General features: G+C 41.7%; 1 protein-coding gene across 1 annotated transcript in view; it reads right to left on the reverse strand.

Moving 5' to 3' along the window:
- Window positions 1–12,570, reverse strand: part of PLEKHA7 (pleckstrin homology domain containing A7) — a 403,482-nt gene that overhangs the window by 124,701 nt on the left and 266,211 nt on the right. Inside the window, exon 9 of the mRNA XM_029583091.1 lies at window positions 8,165–8,343. Coding sequence (XP_029438951.1) covers window positions 8,165–8,343 — 179 coding nt within the window. The remainder of the gene's footprint in view (window positions 1–8,164; window positions 8,344–12,570) is intronic.

Below are 12,570 nucleotides of genomic sequence, written 5' to 3' on the forward strand. Positions count from 1 at the left end.
TGTTATAGCATTTGCATATATATGCGCGTATGTTATAAAATAGGCTGTACGCATGTACATTTGCACACAATTTTGTACGGACGCACGCTTGTGCATGCAAATGCCAGCTCTACCGCGTGAGTGGTGGTGGTAGGGGGGTGGATCTTATTAGATACATGCACCGACGCAATTACAAGTTTCCCCGGTCCGTTCCCAGTTTGCCCAAATAAAGGCTCACGGCTTCCTAACCCCCGCTAGCTAGATAGCCACCCCTTTTACCCTATTAGCCCCGACCTTTCAAACCCTGCTTAGCCCTGATTTTTTTTATTTTATTTTTAAAACTTACATGACAGCCATGGCAGAAGTAAAGTTACGCGGTAGGCGACCCCAGTGCGCTCTTGTGCACGTAAATACCTGTGCGCATACTTCAAGTTACAGACCCGGAACCCTCATGTCTTGCCCAGATTCCACCTACACCCTGCCCCTTTTTTTTTTTGACTTCCCAATTTGTGCGCGTACCGGAAGACACGCGTGTACTGGCATGCCTTTTAAAACCTGTGTGGCGCGCACCGGCTTCAGACACGCGTGTTATTTATTTATTTAACAGTTTTATATACCAAAGTTCCAGTAACAAAGTTACTAATCAATTCGGTTTACATTGTAACAATAAAAATTGACAGAATATAGAATTATGTCTTACAGAGAACAGGGAAGATTTAACTTGGAGATAAATAAAATAACTTAGTGAGAGCAATAAATAACTTCAATGGAGCAAGGAGAGTACAATTTAAATACAATATAATATAGGAGGATAAATTCGGAATTGAATGAGTTGGGCCTGAGGTCGATTGTTGAAAAGTTAAGAAAAGTTATTGGGATAAGGAGAATGCTTGATTAAACAGCCAAGTCTTGAGTCGCTTTTTAAAGGTGGGTGTTGATTATTCCAATCTCAGGTCAGGAGGGAGAGAGTTCCAGAGTTTAGGTCCAGCAGTGGAAAGAGCTCTTTTACTGAGTGAAGTTTTGAGCGTTATCTCCCAGCTTTGGCACAGGTAGGGCTTTAAAAATCTACCTGTAAAGCATTAGGAAAATTCTAGCTTCAGGGAACCTTGGAAGATTTAGTGCAATTTTATTTAGAGTAGAGAGGAAATACAATTTTCTTTCTGTGTGAATCTGGACATTCAACCCCGTGAAGTAAGTGATTCCTGAATCTGCACTGGAGTACTGCACCTCAAGCGTACGCAGTGGCTTCATCAATCATCTAGACTGCAGAAAAGACTCAAAAATCTTGGGAGACTTAACTGAGAATTTCATTATTCTGGCCAAAATATAGGAGGACATTTTGAAATATTCTGCAACTGAGCTGAGATTTAGGGCTGGGATAGTGATTTTCTTTTTATAACATACAAAATTAATTTTCCAATGCTAATGCATTTTTTTTCTCTCACTATAATGGCCTATGTCCGCTACAGAGTATAAAAATCCTAATGTGTTATGTAAATGTCACTGATTTTACATGCATTACTTGCAATAGTAAGGCATTGTGGTTTTTATGTTATTGTGTGTCGATTTCGTTTACTTGCAATAATAATGCATTGTGGGTTTTATGTTATTGCATGTTGATTTTATTTTCTGCTCCAGTCTTTCCTCCCCATCCCTCAGAGAACCTTTAGTTGTGTGGGCATGTTACATGTGCCCATCCTAAATCAAACAGCTGAGAGGTGGAGTTATTTATGTGACTCCTCCCACAGAGTGCGGGTTTACAAATATATCAGTGTGGGAGATCAGAAAATTCCAGTAGGATATTATGATGGTTCAAAACTTCTATGAATTTACAGTGCAGTGCAATCTGTAATCAAACATCCTTCTAAATTTAAGGTCTTTATTACTCAGCAAAACTTCACTGAAAATAAAAAAAATAAAAAATTATCACAAGATGGTGGTCTGCATCACATGTTATATTCTAATTGTGTCATCCTCGACCACTCTCCGGAACTAAAGTTTAACAGGGATGGAACCGGACTCAAACAGGACACAGCCAAAGTCTCCATCTATGAATGTCTGTCCTTCCAAGCAAATTAAATGCTACTTTGCATATTATATCAGAAAATACGAATTACACTATAAAAATGCTTACTATTTTAAATTTCTCTACATTTTTGCACTCCATTAGCATTTTGCCTTTTGATGACTTTTTTCCTACTCCAATTAAAGACATAACCCATTTTACGGGTCCTGAATTTAACAGAAATGGAGCCTCTGCATTCCTTGTTCCTTCTCCCCCATACTCTTTGGGCATGCTATCAATCACTCTGAGCAGCACTGTGCTATCTAAAATCTAACAGGTTGCAGAGCACAGCTCATCCCTGAAGAGAAGACAGACCAGAGTAAGAAGTGACACAAAATTTTCAGTGGGTACAAATGAGATAGCAGCAGGCCCCTGTCACTGCAAGACTAAACAAAGTGACGGTAAAACAGAGGCAGCAAAGAGAGGTAAACATAAGGGGACAAAAGCCAAATTTTACTAAAAGCTGCCTCACCTCTGCACTGTGAATCTGCACTGAGAACAGGCTCTTGTACTTTTTTTTTTTTTTTTTTATGGCATTTTTAAATCCAAGCATGAAACCTATTGATGCTTTAAGCTGCTTTTCCCTTCTTCATCTTTAATCTCAGATTTACTCAAGTTTTACCACCACAAGACTCTGCTGTGCACATGTAGCCTTCTCTTTTGGATCTTTATTAATTTATCACTCACTACTCTCAAGAACCCATTTTATCCAGATAGCTGGGGTTTGATGTTGAAAGGCTTTAAAGGAAGATAATCCATCAGCTGGAGATACGTATGCTATTTCCACTGTCTTTATGCAATAAAAATGTAACCTTCCACTGATCACTTTTATAGAGTTTCTTTTAATTATTTTTATTTATTTATGAGCATCAAAAAGCTTATAGATAGATATAGTTAAAACCAGAAAAAACAAAAAATTATTTTAAAAAAAATGTGTGAAAAATATATTCAAAGTTGTTTTAAAGAAGATATATTTATATTTCAGTGTTGTTGAATATATAAAAGCAACATTTCCTCAAACATACAAAGATTTGTAGGCTTTGCTTTAAACCTTAGTACCATTAAACCTTAGTACCATTATTTTACAACCACAGACTCACCTTCCCTCACTCACACTGTGCTTTGATTCACAACAGGGTCTGAGATAAAAGCAGCATGTATAGGTTGAAGAGCACAAAGGCTTGCCAGCTGCTCTGTTTCAGAAGTAAAAATACAATAAAATGAGATTGGAAGAAACAAAACAAACAAAGCAAGTTTAGTTTGTAAATGAGGGCTCTCCATAGACGGTAGGATGGATTAGCCAGGACCCATGGAAGTGACGTCATCCAACGGCGCCGAATGGACCTCTCTCTCTCCAAGCTCAGTAAAAATTAAGCATGTGTGGTGGTTCCTGCGCGCATGGTGCCTTCATCAGCCCCTCGTTCATTTTCAAAGCTTAGTAAGCCTTAGCGAGGTAGTCGACTGTCCAGGGAGGAGGGCGGAAGCAAACATGGCTAATTCATGCTGCCTACAGTGAACCGCATTTACAGGTAAGCAAACTCGCTTGCATGAACAAGCAGGGCTGAATTAGTCTTCAGATGGGGGGGGGGGGGGGGGGGGGGGGGGGGGGGGGGGAGGGTATGGAAGACCCAAAGTAAGGGTTGCACAGCGGAGCAATAGATCAAAGTAATCCGGCCACATCAGCAGAGAGTGGACTACTAGGTAAACAGGTTGCGTAAAACTGCTTGCCAAAACTATCATCGTCCCATGACATGCTGTCCAGACAGTTGTGGGATGTAAAGGTGTGAACAAGCAACCAAGTCACAGCTTTGCAGAAGTCTTCAAGTCAATCAAGGCGGCCCTTAGCTGTGCCATTGAAGTCACCATGGCTCTCAGGGATAGAATCTGTGATTTCTAGTCCAGCTAGTGCATAACTTTAACAGAGTTCTTTTGACAACTGCCATTCCCAGTCTATTAGAATCAAAGGCAACAAAACTGAGAAGCCTTTTGTTGAAAGCTAAGTACTTTTCAAATAGTAGACCAAGGCCCTCTTACAGTCTAAAGAATGAAGAGACTTCATGTCTTGGGAAAAAAAAATCAATGACTTGATTAATATGAAAAGTAGGCACCACTCCTTGTGACCATGGGTTGGTCACTTCACCCTCCATTGCCTCAGGTACAAACACAGGGGCCAATGCAATAATTCTCTGCAGAAAACAGGTGCTCAGTGTTGAGTGCTCGCTTTCCTAATGCACGCCCAAGCCATCTTTCCTGGGTGCGCGATCAAGTATTTAAATGAAGGGTTGTGCTGCCAAGGAGGTGCTAGGACAAATGACTGCCCCTACTGCCTCCTTGGCAGCGGGCACCCAGGAGAGGTCGGCTGTCAGTGGGTAAGGAAAATGGATACTCAATTTTACAAGCGTCCATTTTCCTAACCTGACTGCCAGCACACTTTTTTTTTTTTTTTTTTAAACATTCTGGTCCTTTTGTTGCTCTCTGTAGCAAAGAAGTTGACTGTCATCTGACCCCAAAGACTGAACAGGTTGTTCGTGACCTGCTGATCCAGCAACCACTTATGAGGAAGGAGGACACAACCGAGTCTGCCAGAGTGTTTTGGGATTGTTGAAGGTACGTTGCTTACATATGAGCTCCACTGTGTCTAGACCCTAAGAACTTCTCAAAAATAAGGGCGAAGGAGACTGTTCCCTCTTGTTTGTTTATAAAGAACATGTTTGAATCAAGATTCTCTTTCCTGCTAGAAGGTGTGAGAAAGCTTTCAAAGCATACTGGATGGTGCACAGCTCAAAGAGGTTAATCTAAAGATGAATCTCTATCAAGGACCATGTTCCTTGGGTTTGAATCATACCTGTATGACCTCCCCACTCCCTGGAGGTGGTGTCACTGGATATCTGATGAGGTGGCATCCTCAGGGGGCGTCCGACTTCCAGAACTAAATGTTTCAATCACTACTGAAGAGCTAACATCATTCCAGCCAATACCCTGATGTGGGGGTCCAGTGGATGTTGCAGCCAATTCCACTAGCAAAGACATCATTGTATGCCTCTCATGTGCAATTGAGCGAATAGGATGATATGAACTGCTGCTGCCATATGTCCCAGGATGACTAGGACTTATCTTGCTGGAGCTTGATCCTATTGCAATAGAGTGTTTTCCAGCCCTTTTAGCACTAAGGTCCTTTCATTTGGGAATAATGCTCAGTCATGAACTGAAACTATCCAGTTTTGCTATTTGCGAATTTCTTTATGCATGCTTTTTTTTTTTTTCCTGAGCAGCAGATTCATCAATTTTCAAACATTTGAAACTTACTGAACCAAAGTAGGGTTGCCAACTGCCTCTGTTTTTCAGGACAGGTTGATCCATTATCCTGGTTTTATCCCATTACATGCAGGGAACTGTAGTTGTGATTTTCCTATTGATTTCCCTAAGAGAATTGAGATACAAGTCCATTCATGCAATGGGGGAAAACCAGGACTGGCTCAGCATGTTCAGAATAAAAAACGGAGCCAGCTGTCAAGCTTCAATTACAAGCTAGGCCAATGATCCTGGGATGTGCAGCAAAATACACCAGGTACCTTGCCTGCTTTAGAGAGGGAGGACAGTTTCTTCTTTGATTGACAAGAGTTTAATCATTTTTTTCTCTTTCTTCAACAAAATAGTTTTAAAACAGTATCGACTGCAAGCTGAATTCGAGATGTAGTTTATTTGATCAGTGTGCGTACAAAGATTTTGAAAGCCTGGCATCGTGGTAACTTGATTTTCCTAGCGTGTAGCCAGATGGACTCAGGACCAATAGGTTTATGCTCCCCTGCCAGCAGATGGAGAAGGAGTCAGGTTTCAAAGCTGACATCACCCTAGATACACTCCTGCAGTAACCTCAGCTCTTCAGTATCTCTCCGTCTCCAGCAGATGCGGATATGCTTTCCCTATAGGGATCGCTGTAATTTTGGAAGAATAAATTCTACTTTTATATTGCAGAAAAGATTGAGCCCTGCTCTCCTGAAGTGATACCTAAAACTCCTTCCCCCCATTGAGAATTCCTGAGGTGATTTCGGAGATCCCTCAGAGGTGTGCCTTGGTTCGGTAGCCAGTTTCCGGTGTAGACTTTGCTGCTAAAGCAGCTGAAAGGTAGCGGGTGCAGGAAGCCGAGTGTGGTGGTGACGGCCAAAGCTCTCTCCCCCCGCAGTTGGAGACCATCTCTGTACTCAGCTGGTAAGCGCTGAGCCCAGGTAAGTTAAAGAGAAAAAGAGAAGACGATTTCCTCCCGATTCAGAGACATTGGAGGGGTTTCGGTAAGGCTTCTTCTGGTCTTCTTGCTTGGCACGCTATACCGACGTCATTCCCGATCCCGTTAGGGTAAGGGGACGTGGGCTTCTGAGCGGATTGACCCCCCCCCCCCGTGGGCTAGGCCTCACTTTAGGCTTGATCGGCACACCGCATGGTAGGCCACAGCAGTGCCATCTTGCGCGCATTTTTGTGCCTGTATTGCCCACCATAGAGCTTCGGTACGCGCAGTGCATGTCGACTCTGTGCAGGGTTACCTGAACCAGAATAAAATACACAAATGCGCTATCAAATTAAAGCATCAAGTTATTTCTTGATCACCAAATGTAATTTAATTATTCTGCATTTCAGAAAAACCTATTACAAATAGTGTTAGAAACCGAAAGGATTAGCAAACTTATAAATATATAAGTGTGTGTGAAAATATGTACTACTTTTCCTTTCATAAGCCACCTTCCACCCTAGATGGTGTGCTAGGGTGAAACACACAATCCCTTACATGCCAGGAGAGTTGATGATACATCACCTTCAAGACTCATCCTCTGGTCATTTTTTCTTCTCATCATCATCCAGGTTGCTCCTGGATCATCATCCAGTTTTTTTCCTTCGGCTGGAAGGAATGACTGCAGTAGCAGCAGTCACCATCTCTCCCCAGGCTCAAGCTGGTCACTTCTGTAGCATGCCCAAACCCCAGCTGGTCCAGCAGATAGGAATGTAAACTTTACGCTATAGCACTCTGCCTGAGCCACAGAACCCTTCAAGACAAACTTACCTGAACACATTTAATAATTACAATAACTGTTATCGTTCAGTACCAATGTTTTAAAGAACAGAATCTTCTAACAGGCTATGCAACTCAACAAGCTGCACGTGAAAACCTAGGTGGGGACCTCCCTGCATCTGTGTATTTGGCCCGGGGATACCAGTGAGTCTCCAGGGATCTGCTCCCCTCCCCCCCCCCCCCAATCATCTTTTGTGGCTAACATCATATGTAAAGAGGCTAACAGAAGTTATTCAATGCCCAAGAGAAGAACTGAACGATAACACACCAGACAGAGGCTTGTCCTTTGAAAAGAGCAAGTGCTACCTGTTGCATTCATATTCAAAATGAAGTCAACTGTGCAGTAGTGAGCTATAGCACGATACGCCGGTATGATTGGACCAAAAACTGTACAGCACAATTAGTTCTCATTTTTTTCCACCAGGGGCTGCCCAAATTACTATAGAAGAAGTGGGTTTAATAAGAATAAATCAGAGGGTTTGAAAAGAATAATTATCTATGCCCCCCCCCCCCTCCACCACCACCACCATCAGCAGTAAGAATTTTCAAAAACCTCGGGGCAGTGCGTGGACAGGCAAGAGAGCAAGGGGAGTGGCAATTTTATTATCCTTGGTTTGAACTGCAAGGGCTTCGAAGTGCAAATTCACGTTTGTGTACGTTGGGAATATCCTGTACCGCTTTCCTCTAATGTGAGTACCGGCTGTTCACAGGAATATTCTCTTTTTCCCAAGAAAGGCAACTGGTTTTGTTGAGGCTTTTCCTTCACTTCTTTTACATGGCATTTACAAAAAAAAAGTATTTTGTAGTAGAAAATGAATTGATTTTTGGGGGACGGTGTTTTGCTCTTTCTTATCACCATAGATTATTAAGCTTTACTGGCATCCTCTTCTTCCATTTCCCTGAGCTACAAGACTTTTTCCTTATTGCTATTCAGTTGTTGCAGGTATTATCTGCCTCTGTCTCATGTTTAATGAATTGGCATACACATCTGCTACAACACTTAGTGGAAACAAAGATACTGGTACCCAAGGTAGCATATTAAGTGGGAATGGACTTACCTCTTTAACGCCAAATGCGTCTTCAGGAGGGCTGCTTGATTCATGGCCCGTATCCAGTCATTCATGTCCTCTTGCGTATCTGCACTGAAGTAGTAAGTTCGCACCCCCGAATGTTCCGACGGCGACCCAATGACACAGCTCTTGTTAAGGAAGAATGCACGCATTCCTGTATGGACTGCCTGTAACAGCATCAAAAAATATATCTATTAATAAAGACAGCTTTTTAAAATTTTAAAGCATGTGCATGCTTTGCAGGCATTGGAGCTGTGCTTTCCATCTTTTTGGGATCGCCAAGCCCCTGTTATGAGATTTAGAAAATGTCCTTAGCAGTTTTTCACCTCAGGAACCCTACTGGGATTTATTTTTGTTTTTTTAAACTATGACGTGACATTGTACCATTCAATGTCTATAATCAAAATCTTTACTCAAGGCAAAAGCAGAATGTATATCTACATTTTACTGTACTATAATAAGCATGTCACAAATAAATGATTTCTACTTTGATCATTGTTATGGGTCATCTGGAACGTATGTACATGCTATAACCTTGCGCAAGCCATGTTGGACCACCAAACAACTCCTGCTTGCAGCCAGGCAGTTTGAGCATAAGAAAAATTCAGACCTGCTAAGATAGATGTGGACAAGCAGATATGTCACAGGGATCTACAATTACCCACATTCAACACAAGTAAATCCTATTCATGCTCCTACACTAATGCAGTTTATCTCACTCAATGTAGAAAATGTAGAGAGGGATGTTACATCTGTGAAACCAACGAGGAGACAAAAATAAACACACACAGACACAAGACAGCACATCACAAAGACGTGTAAGGCAAGACTTCCATGGGGGAACATTGAGACGAGAACACTGCATCAATGAGCTTATGAAGAGGATATTAAAAAGGGAAATTCACAACTATGCAAGAATGTAATACACTCAAAATTAAAACAATCAGACATTGCAAAACAAACATCCTCCCCTTCCTATGTATAAAAAGGAATGTGTTTGTCTGTTTCACTACAGTGGAGAGTGCACACGAGCAACCCAGCAGTGAAACAGACAGCGGTGTGAGAAATGGAGGTGATGCGGCTGGCAGGGAGCCCAGGCCCCCCGGCAGACAGAGGCAGGCCAACAACAAGGTGAGCGGCACAGGCCCCGGGGGAAAGGGGGGGGGGAGGGCGGGCTGGACAGTGAAGTGCGAAACAGCACCGGGGCAACACACACTCTGGAACAGCTAGAGGAACAGACATGGTGAGATTCGGGGTTGTGTGTAAGCTTACACACAAAAGCTTTGCTACCCGTCATTTCTGTGACAGGGTCTTTCACTTGTAAAAATAAATAAATAAATAGGGCCCCGAGTTATTCTCCCGCTGTTAGACAACAATCCTGTCTCTTTCTCATCACTTCCCCTTTGCACTGACAACGTAATCTATGAACCTGTTCACTTTGTTTTGACCATATGAAGGGATCAGAGCTCCTGAAAGCTAGTGAAGAAATATATTAAGAGGCCTATCAATAACCACATTACTTTCCTCCAGAGTGAATTCTGTTTACCACTAAACCCCCCCCTCTCCTTCAGCTGGTTTCTAATCCTGTCTGCCACCTTGGGGCCCACTTCCAGGTCGCTCAGTTTATTTGTGAGCCTACCATGTGGGACGGTTACCAAAGCTTTTGCTGAAATTCAAGCAAGCCGCATCCAGCACATGCCCTTGGATCTGATTCTCTAGTCACCCAAATCAAAGAAATTGATCTTTTGTGACATGATCACCCTCTGCTAGAAGCACGCTGCCTCAGATCCTGCACCCCGGTAGATTTGAAATACTTCACTATTCTTTCTTTCAGTAACGTCTCCAATCATTTTCCCACCTTCGAGGCAAGACTGACCGGCTTGTATCTACCACTTTTATAAAGAGACACAACATGCACCCTCCTCCAGTCCCATGGGTTCACTCCCATCTCCAAAGATCTCCAAACATTTTTGGTGTCTCTAAAAACCATTAGAGACACCAAAAATCTACAAAATCCTTTATTCCACAATATAGAAACATAGAAACATAGAAATGACGGCAGAAGAAGACCAAACGGCCCATCCAGTCTGCCCAGCAAGCTTAAATGCACGCATCTACGTTTTTGTTTTTTTTACAGCGTGCAGTTTATCTTACAAACTGTGTGTGTGAATTCAAGGACACAGCTGCAAGAACAAAGAATAAGACTGTACTGTGAACACATTTAAGAGGCAAATATCTAGGCTCTCAATTTTTAAAACTTTTTTCATAAGCTGCAATATCAAGATCATAACACAAAAAAAAACGATAGGCTGAGTCAAGATTCATTACATTGTTCAAACTCTTACCTTTCCCTTTTTATTTTTCACATGCAAAATGTGTGCGGCATGTGAATATTTTTCTGATGTTGCAGGAAATTAAATTCCTGGAGCAAAAAAAAAAATAACCTATTTCAAAATTCTGCAAGGCTTTTTACAACTTTCCCTCCCTCCTTCTGCCTGAAACGTTAAGTTGGCCCTCATAATTTCAAGAGATTACGACAAATATTGCTTCAATTATTTAGTTGTGTATTTGAAGTTTTTTTTCCAAACAAATTAGCAAAAAAAAACAAAAAAACAAGAAAACTTCCAAATATTATAATTCATCCCCACAGATGAAAAACATTATCCTAAACAGTGAACTGAACTAACCACCTGCTGCCCTGACTAACATATGATTAGAAAAAGTCCCAGCATTTCATTTCTTAAAAGAAATTCACAGCATTGCTTCAGGGCAAAAGAAACTCTTTGCTGCTATTTATCTGATACGGTAATACGGGAAGTCTTCCAAAGCATATAACACAAAGGAAAGGATCAGTGCCTCACAGCAGGAGAGACCAAAGGTCACCAAATATCCTGGCTATGCAATACATTCTGCGCAGAACAGCAAATAGGGCGAAGTCAGGGCTTTTAGTTACATTTTGGTCTTCGGAAATAAAGAAAAAAATCCATGCATCTAAAATATGGAAGGGAAAAAAACCTCCAAAACTGAGGTCAGCTTATATAAATATAAGGAGTATCTTCGGAGTTTAATGGGTAAGAGATTTCACCACCTTCAAAAGTAAAAGGGATTTTTCATCCACAATGTTAAAATTATGTAACATTTTACCAGTGGATGTAGTTATGGCTACAGCACTAAATCAATTCAGAAGTAAATAGGACAAGTGTTTAAAGGGAAAAGATATAGGTGGGTATGATGATTTAGCTACATGCTAGAGAAAATTGCTGGTCATGCATTTTAAATTTAATTTTCAATTTCTATTTCACATTTCGTGACTGGGAAGCCACTTCAAAATGAATTACAATCAGGTCGGAGTCTGCAGGCAGCAGATGATAATGAGAATACAGTTAAAGACAGATTACAATAGAGCTACAGTTGATTAAGGGTGTTTCAGGTCTATTTTTTTTTTCATACAAACTGTTAAGGTAAATAGCACAGGGAAATGATATGCCCTTACAGTATTGGTCCATGGAGATAATGACCAAGTTGGTTATCTTCTTGGTTGGCCTATGGTGCCGGTCTGGAAGCAGAGGCCTCACAGTCTGAAAAGCCACATTTTCAGTTAACAATGACATGTCATGTAGTCATTAGCAGCCTGCAAGCTGAGGGAAGAGAGTTCCACAGGTGGGTGCCACTCTGTTGAAAGTCCTGGATCCAAATGTTCTCAGTTGGAGGGTTTTGAGAGAAGGAGCCAAAAGACTGATTTTGGGATTGAAGAATATTTTGCTCCATGTTATTGTCTGGGATCTGCCAGACAAGAAGGACCTAAATCAGTTTAGTATGTTGCCTCCAATAATTTGGAGATCACCTGTATCAAAAACGGCTGAGAGATCAAGTGGGATCAGTAGCCATGAACCTCCTTGACCCATGAACATGTCCTTGGTGAGATGAGGGCTGTTTTAGTGCTGTCTCCTGAACAGAATCCCAATGGATTTTGGCCTAGACTGTTTGACTCTTTGAGGAATCTTAGTGGTCTAGTTACCACGGATTCTAAGAGTTTAGATAGTGTCGGAACATTGGTTACAGGACAATAGTTAACACAAACAGAGGTGCTCAAGTGATGCTGAAGTGAAGCATTTACAGTATTGGTGAGGTTGGAGGCGAGTTGTCTGGAAGATCCTTAAAGAAACGGGGAGGGCAAGGGCCTGCAGTGCTTCCTCCATTTCCTAGCCAATTCTGAGACAATCGCTGTATCTGAGAATCAGGAAGGAATTAGGTGGTCTATATTCAAAGTCATTTAGCCGGCTAACTGAGAAGTTAACTGGCGTAATAAATATTTGGGCACTTATCCAGCTAAATTCTAGCTGGTTAATAAGTTAGGTGGTTAGAATTTAGCTGGATAAAGTAGGGGCATTCCG

Source organism: Rhinatrema bivittatum, chromosome 17, assembly GCF_901001135.1.
Source record: "Rhinatrema bivittatum chromosome 17, aRhiBiv1.1, whole genome shotgun sequence".
Taxonomy (NCBI): Eukaryota; Metazoa; Chordata; class Amphibia; order Gymnophiona; family Rhinatrematidae; genus Rhinatrema; species Rhinatrema bivittatum.